The sequence below is a fragment of the Thermobia domestica genome, chromosome 1 (genome assembly GCF_964235325.1).
Source record: "Thermobia domestica chromosome 1, izTheDome1.hap1.1, whole genome shotgun sequence".
In the NCBI taxonomy this organism is placed as follows: domain Eukaryota; kingdom Metazoa; phylum Arthropoda; class Insecta; order Zygentoma; family Lepismatidae; genus Thermobia; species Thermobia domestica.
Window position 1 is genome coordinate 321,080,525 of NC_137454.1, and position 25,013 is coordinate 321,105,537.

A 25,013-nucleotide genomic window follows, 5' to 3' on the forward strand; every position below is an offset into this window, starting at 1 on the left:
CTTCCTGAAAATTACATTTGTAATATATAATTTTAACATTAGTAATCAAATCTAATTAAGGGGGTACGGTGCGTCAATAGTAGAGTGCTTACCTCTTGTGCGTGGGGTCTTTGGTTTGATCCCCAGCCAAGCAAGCTTATGGTGGACAGCATAGTGTCCTTGGGTTTCCTCGGGGTACTCCCGTTTCCTCCCACTTTTCATTCCACCAATTCTTCCATCATTCTTCACTTGCCTTAATCATCGTCTCCCTTAGCTTAAAGGGCATAATCGTGGGACGTTAAACCGAAAGACTTCATTTCATTTTCATTTCAAATTTAATTAAAATAATGTTAAGAAAAAATAAGGATTAAGGAAGAAATAGTGAAATCGCACCACTGAAATTCCAGATCATTTTAAAAAAATAGTTCCCAATATAAATCAATGACCTAAACAAACAAAGTGGCTTACGTGCTTAACACCGTTACTTTCTCTTTTCTGAAGGTGTAAGACGAATCATATATATACAAATGACTGAACCACTTTATCCTACAATGAAGGAAGTAAACATAATGAACGCATAGTAAATAAGTAATAACTTTACCTTCACCAAATACGTAAGGCTGTTTCGAGTCTGGAATCATGTCACGGTCTGAGAATCTTTTCCTGTCGTCTTCTGATTCATTAGATTCATTGGATTCTACTGTCTCAAGAAATACCTTTTTATTATCATTTTCCTGTTTTACTTTGGCGTTCATCTGTTTCTGAAGTCTCTGGAGAAACCGAATCCTCGGTGCTACTGCTAATCCCAAGGACCTATACAGAAAAAAAGAAAAGCATGTCATAAGTTGACGTTCACACTTCGTGCATCAAGCGTAATCAGTGGGTGTATATCCTTTTCATTTATTATGAATGTCAACTTGGTAAAGTTCTGAATTATAGTTATTAACCTTATCACTAGAGAGACAATCGGCGCCACTATCAATTTGATTCTCACTACCAGCGCGTTGCCAATTGAACAGTCATTCGTTTTCCAATTGTATGGCAAAAAGTAGCCAACTGCTCTGTGTTGGAATGTGTAAAAGATATTGTCAAGTAAAGACAGAAAAAAAAAATTCGTATTAGACCTATTTTCAAAACGTATCAATTATGTTTCAACACAGTACTATTTGATAAAGAGTGTACCATATTTTTGAATTGTGATGTAATGCTATTTTATTATTATTACTTAACTTTCATAGGACAATTTTTTAAAGTTCAGTAAGGAAAAAATATACACAAACATAACACATGCAAAACACACGACATAATAAATATTTCAGGCATCTGTATACCGCTAGCTCATACAGTGGTGTAAGCAGAATTAATTTCCAGTATCATGGTAATTAAGGGGCGCTGGAACCGGGTTTGCCCCCTTATTATATCGAAAATTAATTCTGTTTACACGCAATATGTTTCAGTTGTGATTTCCGATGTTATGGTGTTTCTTCTATAGTTTATCACAAAAAAATCTATAGTTATGTTCAAAACTGATCATCTGCGAGTAGACTACGGAAAATTAAAATAGAAAGTTTATTTACTATTATTATTTTCTCAAGTATTACTGAGCTGCTTACCCATTTACAAAATAAGCAGCCATTTTAATATGACACAACACATATTTTTCAACTTACAATTATTTTCAACAAATGTACATGACTCATGACTTTAAAAAGCTCTTTGATATACCAGTTCCACCTTCCAAACTTTTCATCTTTAACATCTTCCTTCATAATTTATTCTTCTATGTGTTATTATAATTTAATCAAAAATATCGGAACTATATTAGCATCAAAATAATAATAATAATAATAATAAAGAGTAGATTCACCAGTGAGTTGTTTAAACTCTGCTCATCAAGTAATAATATGAGCCTGTGAAACAGAGTAATTAGGCATTTCTTTGTTTGGTAAGTGAAGGTTACTAACTGCTGTTAACGTTTTTATTAATGTATTCTAGATATATTTTTATCACTGCCCTCTAATCATTACGTAACCAAACTCTATACTACGTCTGCTGTTTTAAAAGTATGCTCAAACATACATATACATAAACTCTTTTAAGGATTATTTTTAATTCCAAGTGAAATTCTTGAATGTTAATACTGTGGTTTAAATTCCGCAACAGTCTTAAAAGATGTTTCGCTGTTGCACCCGTAAAGATACTTTTTGACGTACTTTTTTTTTTCTTTCTTCGTAATCTTCTTGACTGCACTTTTTCTTGTAAATCTCTGATTTTTCATTCGAGTCTGTCATAGATCTTAAATTTCCTGGCACTTTTTTCCAATGGATGGTTTTACCGCTGGGTCAATTAACATATTCAAATGTTGCTCCAACTTGGCATTATAGGTAACTCGAACCATATGTGATATCAGCAATAACCAATTCCAGGTGTCCCGTGCTGAAAGGGTGTACGCTAACCATATAATCACAGGAGAGCTCTGTTTCAAAATATGAAAACAATGCGTAATATATTCTTCGATGAATCCTTTATAAAACACAAAGTTTTACATTAGTAGTTTAGATGATACTACCAGAACGAATACAAATTCTTTGGAGAAGCAATTTTACATTTAGGAAAATAAAGAAAGAATTGTTTAGTTCAGATTCCCAATGTTATACCTTGTAAGCCAAAAGAGCAAAGTGATAAACAAATGGAAGGCAAAAAGAAATGGAGTGGTGAAGTAAGACATCACCCTACGACCCTTCAAAAAAGCAGCTATATACTCATGATCCAACGTGTCTTCTTCAATTTTCTACCATATGCTTTCCTTACCTTGCGTACGCATTTGTATCCAAAGCATGAACGTTGAAGACTTCTTTGTTTTTCATTAGAAATACTGATTTAGCGTACGAGACAAACGCCCTTTGCGCAGAAGCTTTCAACTCTGGATCTCGAGCTAATAAAGCTTCAATTTTCCTCTGTGCCGATTGAAGTCTGTTGGGATTCACCCTATAAGAGAAAGAAAGAAGAATATGTACACACCAGGAAGAACTTCATATTCACGAAACAGACTTCATTGGCTTGAAGAACAAAACCTGATTGATTGATTGACGCATAAGCTAGAAACTTAAAATTATTAGAGTACATACGATTTTTGACGTAAGTACCACTAAGGGAGATTTCTAGAAATTCGACGTAGAAGGGTTGGGGGAAATGGGGGTTACAATTATTAGACTTCCAAACTATGCTATACACAACTATACTATACACAAAGCCTTATAGAACAGCTTTGTCCGTCTGTCTGTCGATAGGTATCAGACCAAAAACGGTAAGATATATCGAGATGCGATTCAGCGTCCCAAGAATACTGTACGTTCCATCTTCTCCGCTAACTCTCTATTCAAACTGGAAGTTGTTCAAATTACTCATTTCCAGTTTCAGCGTTTATCACCACAGAATGAAAACGGTAACAGATAGTAAGAAGTGTTTCTTTTGCAAACGATTCAGCGTCTGAAAACAACGTACTATGATTATCCCGAACACTATACCAAAATCGGAAGTACGTCAAATTTAATATTACTTCCGGTTTCAATACTGATTTCCACAGAACATGAACGAGAAGATATATCGAGATGTGGTTTTCGGCAATCGATTCACTGTCCCAAGAATAGGTTCCAACTTCTCTATTAATCATCTTTTCAAGCCGGAATTGGTTCAATTTAGCTATTTCCGGTTTCAACACACCGTCACAGAACAAAATAGTAATAGACGTCGGGAAGCGATTTTCTGCAATCAATTCAGTATCTTAAAAGAGCATATTATCACAACCCCCAAAACTCCACCACATCCCGAAGTGGTTGAAATTAACTACTATTTCCGGTTTCAATATTGATTTTGGTACAGCCAAAACGATACGAGATATCGAGATATAGTTTTTTACAATCGATTCAGATTCCCAAGAGTAGGTTATATACGAGTCTACCTAAATTGGAAGTGGTTGAAATTTCTATTATTTCCCGTTTCAATATTGATTTCCATAGGACAAAAACGGTAAGACATATCGAGATATGTTTCTTTGCAATCAAAATTTAAAAAAATAGATCTTTGAGTTTTACGTCCCACGTTATACCGGCTAGGCTAAAGAAGACGGTGATGATGAAATAAAGAATGAAATGGTGGAATCAAGAAAGTGGGAGGAAACGGGAGAATCTCTAGAAAACCCACGCACGCGGTGTTTGTCTACCACAAAGTCCACTTGGAGCGAGCTGGGATGCAACCAGGGAACCCACGCACCAGAGGTGAACGCTCTACCACGGAGCCACAGCGGCCCGTTTCTTTGCAATCGATTCACATTCCGAAGAGTAGGTCCACGTAGTTCAAACCTCCTATTCAAACCAAAAGAGATTCAAATTAACATTTTCCGGTTTTAATATTTATCGCCATAGAATAAAATGATAATATAAGTGGTTTTCGTTTGTCGATTCAGGGTGTCAAGAGAACATACAATCACAACCCGCAACCCTCTACCAACATCGGAAGTGGTTGAAATTTACTAGTACTTCTGTTTTCAATACTGATTTCTGTAGAGAAAAAACGGTAACAGATATCGACATGCAGTCGGGTTTGCAAATTATTATAATAAGATGTCCACATCTCGCAATTCCTTACGGTTAGTCATGAAATTTGGTTTTTAGACTTTTCATTTAAAATAATTAAACACGTGATTCGGCTTTTAAGATGTTTGACCGAGAATGGTTGAAAGAAAAAAAGGAGGTTCACAAACATGCCCATACGAGGCGTTCCAATTTCGTGGGAGATTTCGAGTTCAAACGAATTCTACCTAGGTACAATGGGGTGCAAAAGGGTATACAGTTTACAATTTTTTTTTACTATTTCTTATTTTTCAGATAATCATGCTTGGTAATTATGTTATGTTTAGAGAGGGCTATAGCCCTAAATCTCTCTCTTTGCATTCGTGCCTTATATACATTATATATGTAGTAAGTGTGTTCGTATTTTTGTGTACCACTGATAATGACTTATATTCGATGTAATCTTATCGTCGTCAAAATACAAGAGAAAAAGACGATCAAAGGAAAAAGATTGTTTGGTTATATATAACGGTCGGTTGTATCTGAAATCGTTTAATTTGCGGACTTAGAAATGATCAACCGTTAAATATAATGACACGATGCTCGTTTTCTTCCTTTTCTATTCCTTATATCTTCTATTCACGAGACAATTATGTCGAAACTTTGAAACTGCTTTTGTCCATAACTATTATCTAAATACCTTTCGAAATTACTTTTACTTTTATATACTCCACACTGGAAGTTCTTTATTCTATTTTTTTATTTATATATATATATATATACAATAGTGAATGTATTACCACACAACACCCCCACAAAAAAAAAAAAAAAAACTCACTAGACACTTCATCAGAAAGAAAGAAAAAGAAGAGAGAATTGACTGTGAAGCATCCAAATAGGCATCACCTTGGAATTATCTTAAAATCATTAGGCATCATTATCTTAAAATCATTACGCACGTTCAAATTATTATTAGGTTAAATTATTTTTGAAATCGTAATTTTTATAAAACAAATGAGGCGTTTCGGGCAGGCTCAACAAAGGCCTGCAAATCGAACTCTGAACTCAGAACGACCAAAATAATCATAAATTACTTTTGAAAATCAGAACACCTCAAATAAGCTTTATACATAAGAGTACTCATTCTCTACGAATGCAGACAGATGTTGCGGATGAGGTTTGGATACAAATTCAACTATTAATATCGTGCAGATCTCCTACCTCATTATTTTAGTTGACTATACCGTTATCGGGAATGAGAAAACTATTTTGCTAAGTCTCTTGACTTTTGACACAAATTATGTAGTAGATATGTACGGGAAGGAAGAGGAGGTCCCGAATTCCAATGAATTCAACCTCGAATCAATTGGATGGCTTTGTTATGTTTCAAACATTCACCATGATTAAGTATATATTCTGTTACATCGTTTTTTGAAGAAAACGTACGAAAAGAGAAGGCATAAAGGAAGGAACACAACAATACAAATTCAGAATATACATATTATTGCCTTACTTTTTAGCAATTACTTTGAAAGATATGTTTTCAGAATCCATTAGATTAGTTTTCCTCAATTTAATATTTATGCTCTTCTCTAGTATTATTTATTATTATTTTTCTCTTTGTTTTAATATAAACCAAATAATATCATTATAACTTACTCTATTTTAGATATAGGTATCTTCTTCTCTTGCAGTTGTGCAATCATAGCCTTCTCTTCGTTTGGCATTAATACAAGCAGAGATTCTCCACCTCTCTGATACCTTGCAGTACGGCCTGCTCTGTGTATATACGTATTTGCATCTTCTGGGCAATCCATTTGAACAACCCAATGTACAGCTGGAAAATCTATTAAAAGTAATACATAAATAAATAAACATATGGAGTACTACGTGCTAAACTTAAAAAACAACAACAACAACTATAAATTCATCTAGTTTCCTCAATCAATATTACATTTAAATGCGTATTTACAGAAACTGTGTCTCGTACTTATCTCACATGCGTTTTGTTTAATGACTTCTTAATCTGCAGGATTTTTGAACAGTTCTGGTTCCATTTTAGGAAAAAAATCACTAACAGTAAAATTCGCAAACGTGGTTCCACTTCGAACTTAACTCCACATGAATTTACCATACACCCCTTTACATTTATAAACATGATTTAATGTCTACTCAAATAAAACAAACGATCAGCACTCGCTAGGATCCTCAATAGCTCTTTTAAGATTTATAAATTATTTTAAAATCGGTATCGTTAAAACGACTCGTAAAGTAGACAATACCCTTTATCGACGCTACAGAAAAAAAAAATAAGTGCCAGAAGCAGCCACAAGTTAATCACCGTGTAGACTCAGTATTACTAAGTCAGTGGATTTTCTTCAAAATGCAGATAAATTTTAAAAAAAAAATAAATGAAGAAATGCAAATTTTATATTGGTCACATTTGGTTATAACATATTTTAACATATTCACAGCAAAACAAATAAATTTATTTACAGAAAAAGCATATTAATTTAGCAGAACTCGTTAGTATTAAGCAGGAACATTTATTCCTTATGTTTTGCATTAATAATTTTTTTTTCTTTTTTTTTTTAATTTCTGTTTTTATTTCCGAGAGGTTGGCTTGTAATTGAGTAAATAATACCCGTGATCGATTAAACAAGCAAATTCATCTTTGCTGGATATGGTTTGAGTAAGAACTTCATTATTATGTACTGAATCTACCTGACAACTTACATTTCCCCTTTTTGTTTGCATTACATGATCTTTTCTTATCCGGAATCTAAATTGGGTGACTAGTTTCCAAGCGACTGGTGGAAATGTGAATAATAGAATCTACAAGTTTTTGTCTCAAGATTCTAGATTCTCCTCATTCACAAAAAAAGAATACGCCTTTAAGGCAACCCATCCTGAAAATCACAAATTCTTCTCTTAGCTGGTACCGTTAAGTGGTTGAATTATCACTACTTGCAACATTATAATTCAGAGTGAAATAAATTAAAAAAAGAAAAAAAAAAGCTTCAACAAAAGAAAACTTGCTTTAACCACTAACTCTAAGTAAGGTTTTTGCGTAAGGTGGTCCAAGAAGACTATTCGCCAGGCCACAATGAAACTCTGTTGACGAAGATAGCCGTGACATTATTATTGTTCTCTTCTGATCTCAACTGATTGAAGTTTTCACATTCCTTTTCTATCACCTTGCCTATGCAGGACGTGGACTTCCAATTTAATGTGGGATCTAAATTACCCGTACTTCCAACGGGTATGAGCATAGGAAGTACATACAGACTTTCTACAACTAAATTGTTTAGATTATCCTCACGTTCCCTCTTCTATTTATCTTGTTATTATTATGGATATATTGATTAATAGTGAAGGTACCAAGAAACGTACGCGTATGGCATCCTGAAGGATATGAGAGAATCCGGAGGGAAAAATATACACACACATAGTAGCACGTCCACCACCATACATATATAAGCAGGTTGGGATCGGACATAACCTTTCACTCCACAGCTGTTCTTCTATATTGTCTCCCCGAGCACTCTTGTGAATGTAACTGATTATAAGTTTGCTGCAGAATAATAACATAAAAATATTTTGGTCTCAACACAGACCAGAAAGAAGCAAAACAATGAATTTTATAATGAGAAACTAGAATCAAAATAGAAAGAATCTATACTAACTACGCCGCAAATAGCAACCTATTCAGACAATCGAACGCCCAGGTTCCTAATATGTATATAGATTAGTTTTCAGTAATTTCAACAGCAAGTGATTCAATCTGGGTAGAGAAATATAAATAGTAATACTAAAAGAACGAATTGAAGCGAAGTATTACTCATATTAACAGGTTAATACATCAATATACTCAATATATTCTGTTAAATCTGTGGTGATACGGAAATATATTCACTTCTTCGCCTATGACAATATCGATTATTTTTGTTCTTTGTCTGTTTGATACTCAAATAAGTAGACTGGAATTTAAATACCTACCTGCTCGCAGAATTTTCGTGATTTTTCACGCCATACAAAACTTTAAAATTGTTATCATATAAAAACGAACATTTGAAAAGTGACACTAAACATTTCCTTAATTTATTACAGGAATGCTCTCAAATTTGTGGTAATTTAAGGTCTGTTATTAAAAGAGCAACACATATCCATATAGTCTTATTTTACTTATTTACATTTTTAATTATCTTTAACTGCCAAACCTCTAAGTTACAGTCGGCAATACAAATGAAAGTATGATACCTAATCCTCGAGCAGCAATGTCAGTGGCAAATAACACTGCATTCTGCTTCTTGCAAAATGTTTCGTAAATGGCCATACGTCTTAACTGGTGGAGTGTTCCATACAATGCCAATAAACTGATCCCTGGTCTTAGACGGCAGAATACCTCATATGTATATTTTACCTGCAAAGGAAACACAGTTCTTTAGATCATTACATTACAACCAATAAGTACTAGCTACTTAGTAAAATACCAACATATTATTATTTTAAATAATAGACTCCTGACGCTCGTTTGCAAAGTATTTTACAGGAAGACACATTCTAATTTACATCTGTGACCGTTATTATTAACACAAAAAGCCCCATTGTAACAGAATATACTTTATTCACTAACTACCAATATGTATTCTTTTCCAAATAACTAAAAACAAGAACATTAATTCGAAAACAGTTTTCTTTGATGTAAGAATATAATATCTGTAAATTTCGAAAACTATACTTAAATTTGTCAATTTGTTCCGAAGACTATTTTTGTTAAGTTTTGATTATATATACTGCAATCACTGGCTCGAATCATTCCGAGATTAAGTATATCATAGAATAAATTATGTTCGAACTAGAGAAGTCAATTCTAATAATGAAAGGAGGGTAACAACTGATCTAAACTTCTTTTTACATACCAAATCTTCTGTAGACGCGGATTCAATAATACGCAAAAAGTAAAAATGTTCACGACTGCACCGGAATTCGAACACGAGATCTTCGGCGTACCGTGCCTATGTGTTAACCACTAAGCTACTCAGTCCGCTTCTAGAACAACTATACACTTAGTTCGTCCAAAAAGGAACTCACCGCTCTAGAACCAACTACCCCTACTGGATATTTCATAAGTAATAATTTACGCGACATTAAGTACAATTAGTAATGAAATGTTTATTTATGGAATATTAGCATAATCGCCGAGGAGTCCTCAAAAAAAAAAAAAAAAAAAAAAAATCGAAAGTATTTACTCCAAAGAATAAACTACCCCTTGTGGATTCTTTCGCAGAAAATATGTTATGCCAGACTGTCAATTTAAGAATGGAATATTAATTTATGAAATATGAACAAAATTGCCTGAGTCGCTTTTAAGAAAATCGTCAAAAAAAAAAAAAAAAAAAAAAAACTCATCCCCAGGAACAAACTACTCACCGTAGATTCTTCCCAGGAAAATTATTTATACCACAATATAGGGTTGTTAATCAAGGTGTCTACTAAAATTCAAAAATAACGTGACTTTTTCGTGACCTTTCTTTACCAAACCATAAAATTTCGTAACATTCTCAAGAGCGAATTTGGATCCGAATTAGGCCGAATTTTCATGCATGCGATAGAAGCATGCTTTGCTTGCGATTTGGTAGCGTTTAAAGCCGATCATGGACATTTTTGGCGGTGAAGTTTGACGTTTTATAGAACAAAATTTTCTGGTCTGTACTATCTTTATACAGATAAAAGAAAAAATTCTTGACCCAAAAGCTATATTTCATGATTTTTTTCTTGACCTTCATGACCGTTTCCTGAATTCGTGACCGATAGGCACCTGTTAATGAAATATAAACAAAACCGTTTAAGCGGTTCTCGAGGAAGTCGCAATATTATCACTCTTCAGTAAACTTCATTTATTTTCGGGGGTAGGAAAAAATTCTATAAAAATTTCTAAGAAATCTTATAAAAACCTTAAGTTTAGTCAACGGTATGGCCTCTAGGCGAGTGAACATGTTTATACCGAGACGAATGAAAGAACGGATGGATATTCGAAAGTCACTTTCGTACGCAGGAGTCATGAAACGTGTAAATCCGTTGAAATCTCGAATTCGACTTTTTTTTTTTTTTTTCAATCGCCATACTTCCTGCTCTACTATCGTTCCTTGGAAGTAAAAATGGCTGAAACCGTTTCAAATGAATTTTTGAACATAGCAGTAGAGTTGACATTTTATTTAATCATTACATTTCGATTGAAATGCGGATCCTAGCGTGTGTGTGTGTGTGTGTGTAGGTGTGGTGGTGGTTGGGGGGGGGGGAAGGTTGTTCGCAAGGAATAAATGCTGCACGGCTTGAAATGAATTTCTTTGTGTGTTCAGAACTTAAGTCTGAGTTTTTATCATTTCATCTCCATTCAAATACGCATCCTAAGGAGGAAGCAAGGGAGTTCATATAATGTATACCTCAAAATATTTTCCATAAGCCCATTCTTTCCGTGCGAAGAACGGGAATTTTAATTGGTTAATAATAAATTAACGATGTTTCCACTACCATAGAGGAATGTGAAGATAAGTCTCCCGGGGGGAATTTACTTTAGTCGAATTACCTACACGTACAGTTTTCCTTTTACCTCAACTTTCTTCCCTAGGCCTTCTAAAACCTGACGACGTATACGTTCAAAACGTCGTTGTTTTCTTGCAGAAATATACGAACGGTAAATGCAAGGATAATTCTATATTTGATCTTCTAGTAAATTCAAATGAAATTTATTGATTCTCTAATTCTTGTCTCTCCATTTAATTCCAGTACTCCATACTGTTAAAATAATGAGTTGATTTTTAGTTTAGCGTCCCTTTCAGCAGCGAGGCTATATGAGACGTGGACCTAGTGATTAACGTGGAATCCAAACCACATGAGCTCCCGCCGGGAATCGAACCCGGGTCTCCCACGCTAAAGGCGCGTACGCTAACCGCTTAGCCACGGAGGAGCTCTACTGTTAAAATGAATATATATATATATTTGGTCTAGGAATTAATTCGTGCGGTTGGTACGCACACATTGAAGCTGTAGTACAAACACAAAATACATAAATACCTTAAGAAAAATATTGTCCATCGCTAGCCACCACTTTCGCCCATCTGTCAGGCAATGTACGGATTCCGTGGCGAAAGAAGTCCTCGTCCTTGGAAGCGATCCAGTCAGAGACCCATGTTTCGATATCTTCTGAAGAAGTAAACCGCTGTCCAATCAAATCGTTGTTCATGCAATCGAACAAGTAGTAGTCCGAAGGAGCAACGTCTGGTGAATACGGCGGGTGGGGTAAAACTTCCCATCCGACATTTTCTAAATAGGTTTTGACCGGTTTTGCGACATGTGGGCGAGCGTTATCATGTTGAACAATAAGTTTATCATGTCTGTTCTCCCATTCTGGTCGTGTTCTGGCCAGAGCTTGCTTCAAACGCATTAATTGTCGTCGATAACGTTCTCCATTCATAGTTTCACCCGGTTGCAGCAGCTCATAGTACACCACACCTTTCATATCCCACCATATGCACAGCATAACCTTTGCACAGTGAATATCTCGTTTTGGTTGTGATGGACCTGGTTCACCTGGTTTCACCCAGGCCTTTTTTCGTTTAGGGTTCTCGTAATGGATCCACTTCTCATCACCCGTAATAATTCGATGCAGAAACCCCTTTCTGCTCTGTCATTGAAGCAGCAATTCGCAAATGGTTTTTCGTCTTTCAACGTCTCTGTCTTTCAATTCATGTGGAACCCAATGTGACATCTTTTGAATCATTCCCATGGCTTTCAAGCGTTTGGAGACTGTTGTTTGATCAACGCCTAATGCTGCTGCAAGTTGTTCCTGCGTTTGACACGAATCCTGCTCGAGCAATGCTGTCAATTCTTCGTCTTGAAATTTTTTTGGCTGTCCAGCTCGCTCTTGGTCTGCCAAGCCGAAATCACCACTTCTAAACCGTGCAAACCACTTCTGACACGTTCGCTCAGCTAGAGCATGGTCACCATACACTTCCACCAAAATACAATGACTTTCAGTCGCACTTTTCTGCATGTTAAAGTAATGCAGCAGGACACCCCGCAAAAACACTTTATCAGGCACAAATTGCGCCATGTTCACTTAACTACAAACTGGTGTTGTTGACGCTTTAATCCACTGCCCTATACTACGAACGATACGCGATGACAGGGGTTTGCAACACATGTGTGGATACACGGAACTGTGGGACGCTCCGTTCGTTGCGCCATCTCTTGTCCACCCGCACGAATTAATTCCTAGACCAATATATATATATATATATATTGCTTGACTATATCAAATGTCAAAATATTCTTTTCACAGTTTACATTTAACATTTAAAGATTGTAATTTCATGACAAATATCCAAAAACGGGGTATATTAGCTAAGTTCTACAATGTGTTGCTAATGTGAAAGATTTCATTCTTCTTTCTTCAATGCACTTGCGTGTTCCATACCTGTTTACAGCTAGCCATAAACACGAGAATTTTTTGCTTCTTGTGATTCTTTATGAAAGACCACAGCATGTCCATTTTCTCATGAAGTTCTAAAACGATGTAACTCTGGACAAGGCTCTCTGGTGTGGAATATTTTGCATGTTCATGTACTGCTACATACTTAGGATCTTTTAAACTCAAACGAGCCAAATCTCGAACAGACCTGTAACAAAAATACAAGATATACCTATATAAAATACCACTTATCAATTCATTTTGTACGAACTACGATATAGAATTTTAAAGTTCATTTTTACTAATATGTTTTATTATTATTATTATTATTATTATTATTATTATTATTATTATTATTATTATTATTTTAAATCTTAATATGAACATACTGCAAACTAACTGGATAGTATTTCGTAATAATGAGTTGAGAACCTGTTCTAATTCATAAGTGATGACCTGGTTGAAATTATCGATATTATTCAGTCCAAAATTATGGTTGCATATACATCATTATAAAAATACTTTTCCTAAAGAACTTTTTAGTTCCCTTCAGTAAGTTTCATATATACGTTTAAAAAGATAGGTGAAGCTGGTGTGTTAAAAGACTGTGAATTTCCTAAGAACAACGTCGAAAAATATAATTCCGAGAATAAGTAAACAAACTCTCCATAGCTTCTTGCTGCCTTGGTAATTTTGTAGAGGCACCATCCAATTTTAGATGTCTTTGTATTGCCTCAAAACGGCTTACAAAAGTACACTATCATTTACAGAACTAAGTGAATATTTGATACTTCATGTTTGCGAACTTCACATTAGATACAAACATTAAAATCCGTACAGTTTTAGGAAGATATTTCTTCATACTATTAATGTCATAATCTATTACTTATAACACAACTTTCATTAGGTAGGAAACGTATCTATTTTAATGAACTAATTTATATAAAAGAGCAAATAGTGTTACTTGTGTGGTGTGTTGTGAAGTTTATTTTGCTGCACCATTTCACAAACTTCGCAATTTGCTTTATCCAGTAGATCTATTCCTTTGGATTACTTCTTGATCTGCTATGTATCCACATTATCTTTTTTTTTTTTTTTTCACTTAAAAGCCCAAATTAAGTATTGGATGATTATAAACGATTCGTCAGTTTTAAAGTGAAATATGTCGAAAACCATTAATACAATATGTTTGTGCTAATGACGAATGAAAGAACACATTTGAAAGTTTAATTTCTCATATTTGTAATCTTGGCTAGTGGCGACAGTTGGCAGCACAAGTCTTTCCGAAATGGTTTCTATGTACCGGAAAGTATTCCGTGTTTTAGAATATGAGAAGGGTTTTCCGCTGTTACCGTGCAGTGAGCATTCCACAGGCAGTTTGCAATTACACTGTCAGATCACCAAAGCATTTTGAGATATCAAGTGTTAAGGTAAAAGCACAGGACAAATTCCCATGCCACTGAGTTTGGGTAACTTGAAACTTTTCCCATGGTCTCCTAGATCTCTCGATCTGAAGTTTATTTTTTCCCTTTGGAGCCATGTGAAAGATACAGTGTATGTCCCTCCACTACTAACAACTTTAGGCTTGCTCCAGGATCGCATCAAAGATACATTTACGACCATTAGTAGGGATATGCTACGGGGCACGTAGGGCAAACTAGACTATCGCATAGACGTATGTTGTGTGATGAAAGGAAGCCACATCAAACATCTGTAACAGTATGTATGAAACTTGGACTGTTTCTGTCTGTTTTCAGGCATCATCCGTTATTGTATGTGTTACACATTTTACAAAGCGGCAATTTCAAATTCGATTAATCATTATAATCACCCTATAAACTGTACATAAAGCACTTGGGAAAGAAGTACTAATTTACTTACTTTAGACTTTGTCCTGAAGTAATCATTTTCCCTGTAAACAAAAGGAATAACATGAATACGGAGCAGATCGAGAAGTAATTCAAAAAATAAGTTTGCTCGATAAAGAAAAGAGTAAGGTTTATGAAATATAGCAGCAAAATACAGCTTCACGACCGCACAGGAAGATACGTCATTTGGGGAGGGCAACTGCCTCCTTGCCCCAAACTAAGAAACACGTGGATTTTAATGAATTGTACTCTAATATACTAATAAGAAGCGTGAAATGATGTCGGTGGCCAATCTTGCTCCCACCCCTCCTCAGCAAAATCTAAAATGAGTTACTGCGCATAAGTATCAATATTTGCTCTTTTATATTTAACTAGGCAGCTTTCTCAATCTTCCATGAAATAACCCACATAGACTGCTGCTGCTAATGCATTTTGGCATCTCCCATTTAAAAAAGAAACAACAACTACTGCTAACACTATCGAAGAATACTTTTCTTCTTTATGGTAAATTTCGAGCTCCTCCGTGGCTAAGCGGTTAGCATATGCGCCTTTGGCGTGGGAGACCCGGGTTCATTTCCCAGCGGGAGCTCATGTGGTTCGGATTCCACGTTAATCAGTAGGTCCACGTCTCACATAGCCTCGCTGCTGAACGGGACGCTAAACTAAAATCACCTCACCTTTATGGTAAATTTCGATTTTACAGACTGTAAACCAACTCTAGGAAATGCGAGCTCATCACAAACCAAGATTTGAACTCACACTTACACTTACTCGATCTTTATTTAATTTAGTATAACAGTTTAGTGTTCAACAGACAAGATAGATAGACATCTGTGCTATTTATCCAGACCGTTACTTTGCTATTATATATCATTCGATATTAAATATTCTCTATCAGAAAATTGGTAGGTAAGACGCTAAACATGTCAGAATGGGCATGATTTGATAGCAGTTGTTAGTATTACATACCATTAAAGAATCTCTCTCTCTCTCTGTAAAAACTGAAAGTGTTTATACGATAATAGGCAGAAATGTATTATAATTAATGTAAATACTCGTACATTAATTAGCATTTCGATTATTGGAAGCATGGAATGAATTGCGAACAATCCTAGGATTGAAATTCACTTAAATTTTATACATTTATAGAAGTGTGTATCTTAACATGCAAATCGATCTCGTTTCCCAAAATGCTTTTAAATTTTAAAATAACTGAAATGTCTTATAATAAAACTTGTTGTAATCATGAAATCTACTATCAACACCAATAAAATCATAAGTCAAATGCCAAAGAAACGACAGATTATTCACCGACATTTTTTATACATAAGCATAAATTCTATTATGTTCTTACTTTGTTTGCGTTGCAGAGAATAATAAAGTCTGTCTTTTAGGAGGCAAATTTTCAATAATGCTGTTCATGGTCTCTTCGAAACCCATATCCAAACATCTGTCTGCTTCGTCCAGAACTAGTATCTGAAACGACACACAATGTGTTAAAAAAATATATATCAAAACAAAATTATCTCACTTTATCAAAAATAGTTTCTGGAGAAAATGCACAAATGAAGTAATATCGTTAGTTTCACGTTCTAGGTTACGCCTTATAGGCTGAAAATTGATGACGCAGCACGAGAATGACGATGAAAGAATCGATAGAATGAAAATGACAAGATAAAACGGAAAGATCCTAGAAAACATATGAACACTATGATGGCTACCAGAAGCTTACATCGTCTGAGACTGAACCAGAGATTTTAGCACTAGAGATTAGTATTTCACCACTGATGCCACCGTGTCATCGTACGGTGGTTTTGTTTATATACAAATGATCCCTTAGTTTCAGTCGCTGAGTACCAGGAAAATGAAGTTGCAGCAGTGACTTAGGAGAATACGATGCACAACATTAAGCTGAAATGAAACGTTAGGTGGAAGCATACTAAGCCATAGTAGATGCAAAGCTGTATCATACCATGAAACGTTACTTTAATGCATTAAACTAATCGCTGAAAGGAGTTCTCTAAAGTCATCCATTATATTTACATACTCAAAAACTGAGACAATTTAATTTTATTTAAAAGTGATACGCATATAATTGTATGGTTTATGGTCAAAAATATAAAAACTGACCATTTCTTTAAAATTTACATGGATCAATATTGTAATATCCTATGTGATGTTGCAAACAAACAATTCCACGCATCAGTTTTTACAAACACCACCACGTGGTTTGGCAAAAGGGTCTCCCACCAGATGGATCTACGGTCACATGCAGACGATGGCTTCTGGCTCCTCCTACGGAGCGGAAGACAACATCGGAGCAGCAGCGCCACCGCCACTCAAGGAACCCTATAAATTGGATGGACGAAGGCGACTCGACACCAGTTTTCTGGTGACCCTCCTCTAGTCTGCTACGGGACTTTTGGAGTAACCTAACCCCAGGCCTCTAGTCTGCTACGGGACTACGCCTATCCTATCTCCTGGCTTAGCCTGCCACGGGGCTCTGTCTGGGAATCCTAACCTCAGCCGTTTAGCCTGCTACGGGGCTCTGTTGGCCACTTAACCCGCCTCTGCTTGCTGCGGAGCATTGGTTCCTTAATTCCCCTCTGCGACCTTACGGTCAAAGACTACCTATCTCTAACCTTTCATATTAGAGAGATTATTTTGTAAAAAATACTTTTATAGTGGAAGCTTTTATAATAAAACTGGTAGTGGGAGTCGATTCCGGGCGCTCTTTTTATTAAATGCTCTACCAACAACCTATATGAGACAGAGTTTTACAATATTAATATTAGCGTCCCTCCAATATTAAGGGAACAAAATGTTTATCCATACTATTTCCTATGCCTATCGAGGTAGAAGCTGCACTTGAAAAAATAACAGAAAATACTGCAGTATTTTTCTTGCGGAGAATATTTTCTACTTCCATCAATAACACATCAATTTACGTTAGCAAAAACTAGCTTTGAAATGAAACTCAAACAATTCTGATAGTGAAGTGCTTGAAATCCTCCACAGAAATGATACTTAATTCAACTAACCATCATTCATATTATTTCTATAGCTGTTTGTGTTCTTACCAGCTTTCCGATTAATTCAATAGGAAATCTAAATTGAAAATAATGTAATTTACATATTAAAGGATCAAATTACGATGCCTGTCCGGAAAGTACGTACCATTTTAACAAAATATAAAAAAATACTACAACAGATTTCTTCAAGCTAAGTATATTTTTACATGAAAGAGCACACCTTGAACTTTTTTTCGACATACTTTGCACCAATATTCAAACACGTGTGAGACCAGGTGAGCAACTTGTCCAAACCTTCCTCAATGAAACATCCCGCCAGTGTCTGGCAAGTACCCACCATTTCGTTTGAACACCATCACAGCGTAATGTCGGCGCTCCGCGCATGTGCGCTACCTCTCTGTCTCTCCACTGACTCCAGTACAGTTGAGTTGTCGCGAGTGTACTGTGTCCTTGATCGTTTACAATGTTTAAAACAATTGTTAAACCCATCGACTGTGAGATTAGTTCTGTTATCCGGTTTTGGGATCTTGCGTCCGGAACGTTACGCCAACCGAAATTCATCGTCAAATTGTAGAGAATTACGATGAAAACGCAATAAGATGGAAGTGCGAATGTGGGTGAGGCAGTTCAATGAAGAGTGGACAAATGTCTGCGACACAAAGAACATTGTAGAGTTATGGTTGTATTCACTGGCGTTTCTTTGAAGAAGGTTTAAACAAGTTGCTCACCCGCTATCACAAGTGTTTCAAAATTGGTGGAAACTATGTCGAAAAATAGTTTAAGGTGTGCTCTTTCATGTAAAAATAAATTTGGCTTGAACAAACCAGTTTTAGTACTCTTTCAAAATGGTACTTACTTTGCGGACACGTCTCGTATATTTGACAATTCTGAAAATGAATTGTGAGAACATGTTTCTTTCAAATTCCCACTTGTCAATTAATCTGAACGAATTGAAAAAATACTTACTTGCATATTTATACAATCGAACAAAGGGTTCTCATCCATATGCTGCAGAAGTCTCCCTGGAGTGCAGATAATAATATTGCAATGATCCATGCGCTTTCTTTCAAACTTCAAATCTTTACCTCCTTAAAAGAAAGAAAAAAAAATCACGATGAAAGTAAATATATCTGAATCCATAACAAAAGAGAAATATGACTTACTTGAAAATAGTAATATTATGCACTTATGTTCAATTCACTGCGTTCTATTGTTACAAAAGGATAATTTGATACATAGAAACAAAAGAATTAATACTTTGATCTTATTTCAGCATCTACAACCAATTTCTCTCTAGCATGGACGCGAATTCTAACAATGGCGGCTCTTGAGGGAAGTTACATCAGTAAAAGAATAAATAAATAAATTTTATCATTAGAACCTAAGGGAAAAAAGCTTACCTAATGCACTAGTTCTTGTAAACAGCTTCCCTGTAATATATTCCAAATATATTCAAAAAGGAAATGATATAAAATGTTCCCTTATAGCCAACGATTAACCCGTGTGCCTTCTGTGCCCGTGATCATGAATTAGATCCTCGTTTTGTTTACGAAGCCTCGTATTGAAACCGGAATGATCGAACCCTACCTCAACGGTAAGTTCTGTCTCATATATCCTCAGAGCTGAAAAGGAACGTTAAATCCATACGATCCAAATTTATCAATACCTAAGTAATAAAGTTTCAAGTGTTTGTATGTAAAATCGCCGACTATCGATTTACGCCTGCTTAGGCTTGGTCCCTGAGAATTTAGTTCTAAAATTAGTTTCAAAAGATTTCATGCTCCACTCGAGTACTTGCATTTGATTTGTTAACTTCTCAAATTTCATGAATATAGGTGAGTATACGGTTAATAAAGATCACTGTACCCCAAAATGTGATTGACACTTTTACGCAGTCCTAAATATTCTCTGAAGTCTGAGTATTTTGGACATTCTACAAAAATGTGTCGAATACTCAGCGGAAAACAAGTCTTCGCAATACGAAAATTAGCGCCACACAATGAACAAGAATATGTGAGATGAAATGTGTCAGGATCACATCTAGACGGCCAGTACCCAATGATGTATACCAATTGCCCAATCGTAATTCTAGATATATATATATAAGAATAACCTGGATCTACAAATATTTAAAAATTCATATACTACAAATGGGCAAAACACCATCAACTCACATGCGCTGAACACTATTCTAGAATGGTAATAGGAAAATAAAATGCAACTATTTTTATTTATTTTCTTACATTCGCTATACTTAACGTTTTCTTTCTACAAATTCTTCTTCTATTAAGCAAAATAAAAATATAAATGAAATATTCAGACCGAAAGTCACTTTTATGAAAAAGTAAATACATATATTGCCATAGCACAGGAAGCACATAGTAGCTAGAAATAGAATAGGCATGCAATTTATTGGTAGAAAATACTACGTATTTCTATCATGCATTTTGCACACAATATCTGCAGATTTCTACCCAGTTTTACCATAAATACTGTCCCAACTTTTTGCGGGTGGTTGTATTTCCATCCGTACAAGCAAGCGACGTCAAGAGCGATATCGTGAAGCGTGAGTAAATGCTAGACGAGCTGAAGAAGTGTGAAGTGTCACTTGTAAGTGTTCAAGATGGAATGGGCCGAGTATGAAAATCGTGATAGCATTGCACAAGGTAGGCAAAATCACCAGGGGGGATTTCCAAAATCCTCCAGAAGCCGCAAATTAGTAAAAAATTCGTCTACCGTACTATCCAGCGCTTTGTTGAGACTGAAACTGTGAAAGATCGCCCGCAGCAAGGAAGACCACGCACAATACGAACACTGCAACCTGTCAAAGCAGTGGCGGCAGGTGTTCGACGAAATCTAGTTAGGAAATAGTCAATTATGGATCGTGAGCTAAAGATATCGAAAACGTCTATGTCTCGCACGTTAAGCAGTGGTCTGGGACTCCATGCTCACAAACAACGCAAAGGACATATCCTGTATCTCCTGATAAATGAATGAAGCGCCAGAGGCTCCTAAAAGTAAAGCGCTTATTTAAGCGTTACACAGTAAATGTGCACCATCGAATCCTTTTTACTAATGAAAAGACTTTCAGTGTTGAGGAGACTTCCAATACAAAAATGATAGGACACATGCCACATCCTCTAGAAGCTGGTGAAAAGGCTCCAAGGACCCAGAGGGGTAAGTATCCTGCATGACTCAGGGTGTAATGGGGTGTAAGCTACGAGGGCACAGCAGAGCTCCATTTCAATGAAAAAGGGGTCAAAACGTCAGCCAAAGTGTACTAGAAGACAGTGCTTGAAACATTAGTTAAGAATCTCAACTTCCTCTTCCATGGACAGAACTAGAGCTTCCAGCAGGACTCAGCCCCAGCACATAAGGCACGGACAACCTAGAAGTGACTGGAGACAAATGTTTCGGACTTCATTTCTACTTCAGATTGGGCTTCTGCAAGTCCAGGCCTAAACCATTTGGACTACAAATTGTGGTCCAAGCTTCAAGAGATGCCTTCCAAGAAGATATATATATACCGATATTAAAATTTTACAGAAGTCTCTTCGGAAGGAAATTGCAGAGTTTCCAGTTGATGTGTTGCGTAATGCAATTGATGAGTAACCACAGACTTCAGGACTGTGTGCAAAATGGTGAACATTCTGAATGATTACTTGTGATTTTGGTTCACAATGAATCCATGTAACTCATCTTATCAGGATATTAAAATTCTCTAACCATTTTGAGTCAATGTAGTTAAAACTTTGGGACAGTATTTATGGTAAAACTAAGTAATACGCGTATTCAGTAAATATCTTACCAAGAAAACTATTGGCAAAATGAACATGTGAGAGGAAGCGGGGAAACATTTAGAAAACCCATAGGCAAGATGCTGTCCGCCATAAAAACACAAGCCTTAGGATGGAATGCCAAGGGTGAGTGCACTATTACTGAGCTATTTGGTCTAGGAATTAATTCGTGCGGGTGGACAAGGGACAAGAGATGGCGCAACGAACGGAGCGTCCCATAGTTCCGTGTATCCACACATGTGTTGCAAACCCCTGTCATCGCGTTAGGTCGTAGTATAGGGCAGTGGATTAAAGCGTCAACAACACCAGTTTATAGTTAAGTGAACATGGCGCAATTTGTGCCTGATAAAGTGTTTTTGCGGGGTGTCCTGCTGCATTACTTTAACATGCAGAAAAGTGCGACTGAAAGTCATCGTATTTTGGTGGAAGTGTATGGTAACCATGCTCTAGCTGAGCGAACATGTCAGAAGTGGTTTGCACGGTTTAGAAGTGGTGATTTCGGCTTGGCAGACCAAGAGCGAGCTGGACAGCCAAAAAAAATTTCAAGACGAAGAATTGACAGCATTACTCGAGCAGGATTCGTGTCAAACGCAGGAACAACTTGCAGCAGCATTAGGCGTTGATCAAACAGTCTCCAAACGCTTGAAAGCCATGGGAATGATTCAAAAGATGTCACATTGGGTTCCACATGAATTGAAAGACAGAGACGTTGAAAGACGAAAAACCATTTGCGAATTGCTGCTTCAACGACAGAGCAAAAAGGGGTTTCTGCATCGAATTATTACGGGTGATGAGAAGTGGATCCATTACGAGAACCCTAAACGAAAAAAGGCCTGGGTGAAACCAGGTGAACCAGGTCCATCACAACCAAAACGAGATATTCACTGTGCAAAGGTTATGCTGTGCATATGGTGGGATATGAAAGGTGTGGTGTACTATGAGCTGCTGCAACCGGGTGAAACTATGAATGGAGAACGTTATCGACGACAATTAATGCGTTTGAAGCAAGCTCTGGCCAGAACACGACCAGAATGGGAGAACAGACATGATAAACTTATTGTTCAACATGATAACGCTCGCCCACATGTCGCAAAACCGGTCAAAACCTATTTAGAAAATGTCGGATGGGAAGTTTTACCCCACCCGCCGTATTCACCAGACGTTGCTCCTTCGGACTACTACTTGTTCGATTGCATGAACAACGATTTGATTGGACAGCGGTTTACTTCTTCAGAAGATATCGAAACATGGGTCTCTGACTGGATCGCTTCCAAGGATGAGGACTTCTTTCGCCACGGAATCCGTACATTGCCTGACAGATGGGCGAAAGTGGTGGCTAGCGATGGACAATATTTTTCTTAAGGTATTTATGTATTTTGTGTTTGTACTACAGCTTCAATGTGTGCGTACCAACCGCACGAATTAATTCCTAGACCAAATACTATGCCTCCTTCCTCGCCCCGCCACCCTCTCCCTGTTGTGTAGTTAAGATCGAAACTAATTGAAAGTAAATACATTTATGATCAGGGCTCGAAATATTTTCTTCTAACCTAGGCGCTAGTTCTGAAAATCAGGTGTCAGGATAATGCAAATCCAATTGCTACGAATACCTGTATCTTTTTGCTTTATAGTTATGGGTATAAATAGTACATGCTTACGTTAGTCTACAAGTTATCCATCAAAAGTAACAGCAATTGGGGGCCATGTAAGTAAAATTTTACAAAGCAGCAGTGTCTGCTTTATGTCTATGTACATACATTGTAATTTGAGCACATAATACCAATTGTCCACATTTTTGGAAGAATCAAAATCCTCTAACGCTGAGCCATTCATGTTTAGACTTAGAGAACAACTGGAAACACTGAACCTTATCACAAATTCATTATAATATTCACCTAACACGTGTAAGTCCATAACAATCTGAACTACTGGCAAATTAAACCTGAAAATGCTAACATCAAAAAACAAGGCGCCAGACTCGTATATCCAATCAAAATACATTTTTCGATTGGATATACAAAACGATTTTTCGAGCCCTGTTTATATAAAATTCTTAAGCAAAACGTTAAGTCATACCTATAATGAGACCTGCTGAGAAGTCATGATAACGGCCAACTTTCCTCAATGTCTCGAATATTTGATACGCCAATTCTCTGGTTGGGGTGATCACTAAGGCGCCAACTCCGTCCAGTGTAGTCCATCGCTTGGAATACAGTATCTCCAAGATCTGTATTAAAGTAAACAATTAGACGCTAAATAACTTGACAATGACATAATGAAGATTTTTTTAACCAGTGAGTCCCCCTACAGCAGAAAAGAACCGTCCTTCATTGATTTTTAACAATTATTTATTAGAAGTACCCACTTCATTTATCTAATATTTTGCCCTCCCTGATGGTTTAGTCTTTAGTGTGGGTGCCTTTGGTGCACGTGTCCCACGTTCGATTCCCGGTGGGAAAACTCTGAAATTTAAACGTATTACAATGGTTCGGATTTCACCTTCAATTTAGGACCACGTCTCAGTGCTAAAAAGAAACGCTGAACTCTTTAACTTAAGTAAAATGTTAAAGATTTCATTTTTAAGTTTACACAACATACAATTTTACCTTAGATTACGCGTTTTATTCCCTCTTCGACATAGTTTAATAGAAGGTGGAAAAAAATCATGACTTTTTTTTTTAAAAAAATCATTTTTGTTGATTTTTTTTATTTAAATTAAATAGTTCTTCTCGTATAATACAAGTCGCGAACTAAAGAAAAAACATTAGGAATTAGTATTAAATGTCAATTATGCCATTTAAGTGAAAGTATTGGGGTTGAATTTTGAATTCATTCCCAATCGTTAACCTGTTTCAATCCCAAACAATGTTTCGTAAGAATTAAGGAAAAAGTACAGCAACGTTTATCAACATGATACTTTTCTCTTCACGAAAGTTACTGATATTTGGCAAGGGCATATTTGTTTAAAAAAAAAAAAAAAAAAAAAAAAAAGGAACTAGCTAGCGGCACGAAATACATATAAAGTACATAAATTTCGCCTAAAATTAAGTAACTAACTCTATGGTCTATGGAACCCGGAGGTTCAATGCCACATTCACAAAAGCTCTTCATTGATTTCTATTGGGTCCGAACATTCGTCTCAGGACCTTGTTCTCAAATACTTTCAGTCTATGCTCTTCTCTCATAATAGGGGACTATTTTTTCGCAACCGTACAGAACAACAGGCATGATTATCGTTTTATATATTTTAAGCTTCAAATTTCTCGACAGAATTCGTGACGACAAGAGATTTT

General features: G+C 36.2%; 1 protein-coding gene across 1 annotated transcript in view; it reads right to left on the reverse strand.

The window, feature by feature from the left end:
- The window catches only part of LOC145662823 (putative ATP-dependent RNA helicase DDX10), a 55,081-nt gene that overhangs the window by 23,170 nt on the left and 6,898 nt on the right, over nt 1–25,013 (reverse strand). Inside the window, exons 3-10 of the mRNA XM_081728723.1 lie at nt 23,797–23,947; nt 18,890–19,011; nt 16,246–16,367; nt 13,030–13,231; nt 8,811–8,973; nt 6,210–6,396; nt 2,791–2,967; nt 581–792 (exon numbers count right to left, since the gene is read on the reverse strand). Coding sequence (XP_081584849.1) covers nt 581–792; nt 2,791–2,967; nt 6,210–6,396; nt 8,811–8,973; nt 13,030–13,231; nt 16,246–16,367; nt 18,890–19,011; nt 23,797–23,947 — 1,336 coding nt within the window. The remainder of the gene's footprint in view (nt 1–580; nt 793–2,790; nt 2,968–6,209; nt 6,397–8,810; nt 8,974–13,029; nt 13,232–16,245; nt 16,368–18,889; nt 19,012–23,796; nt 23,948–25,013) is intronic.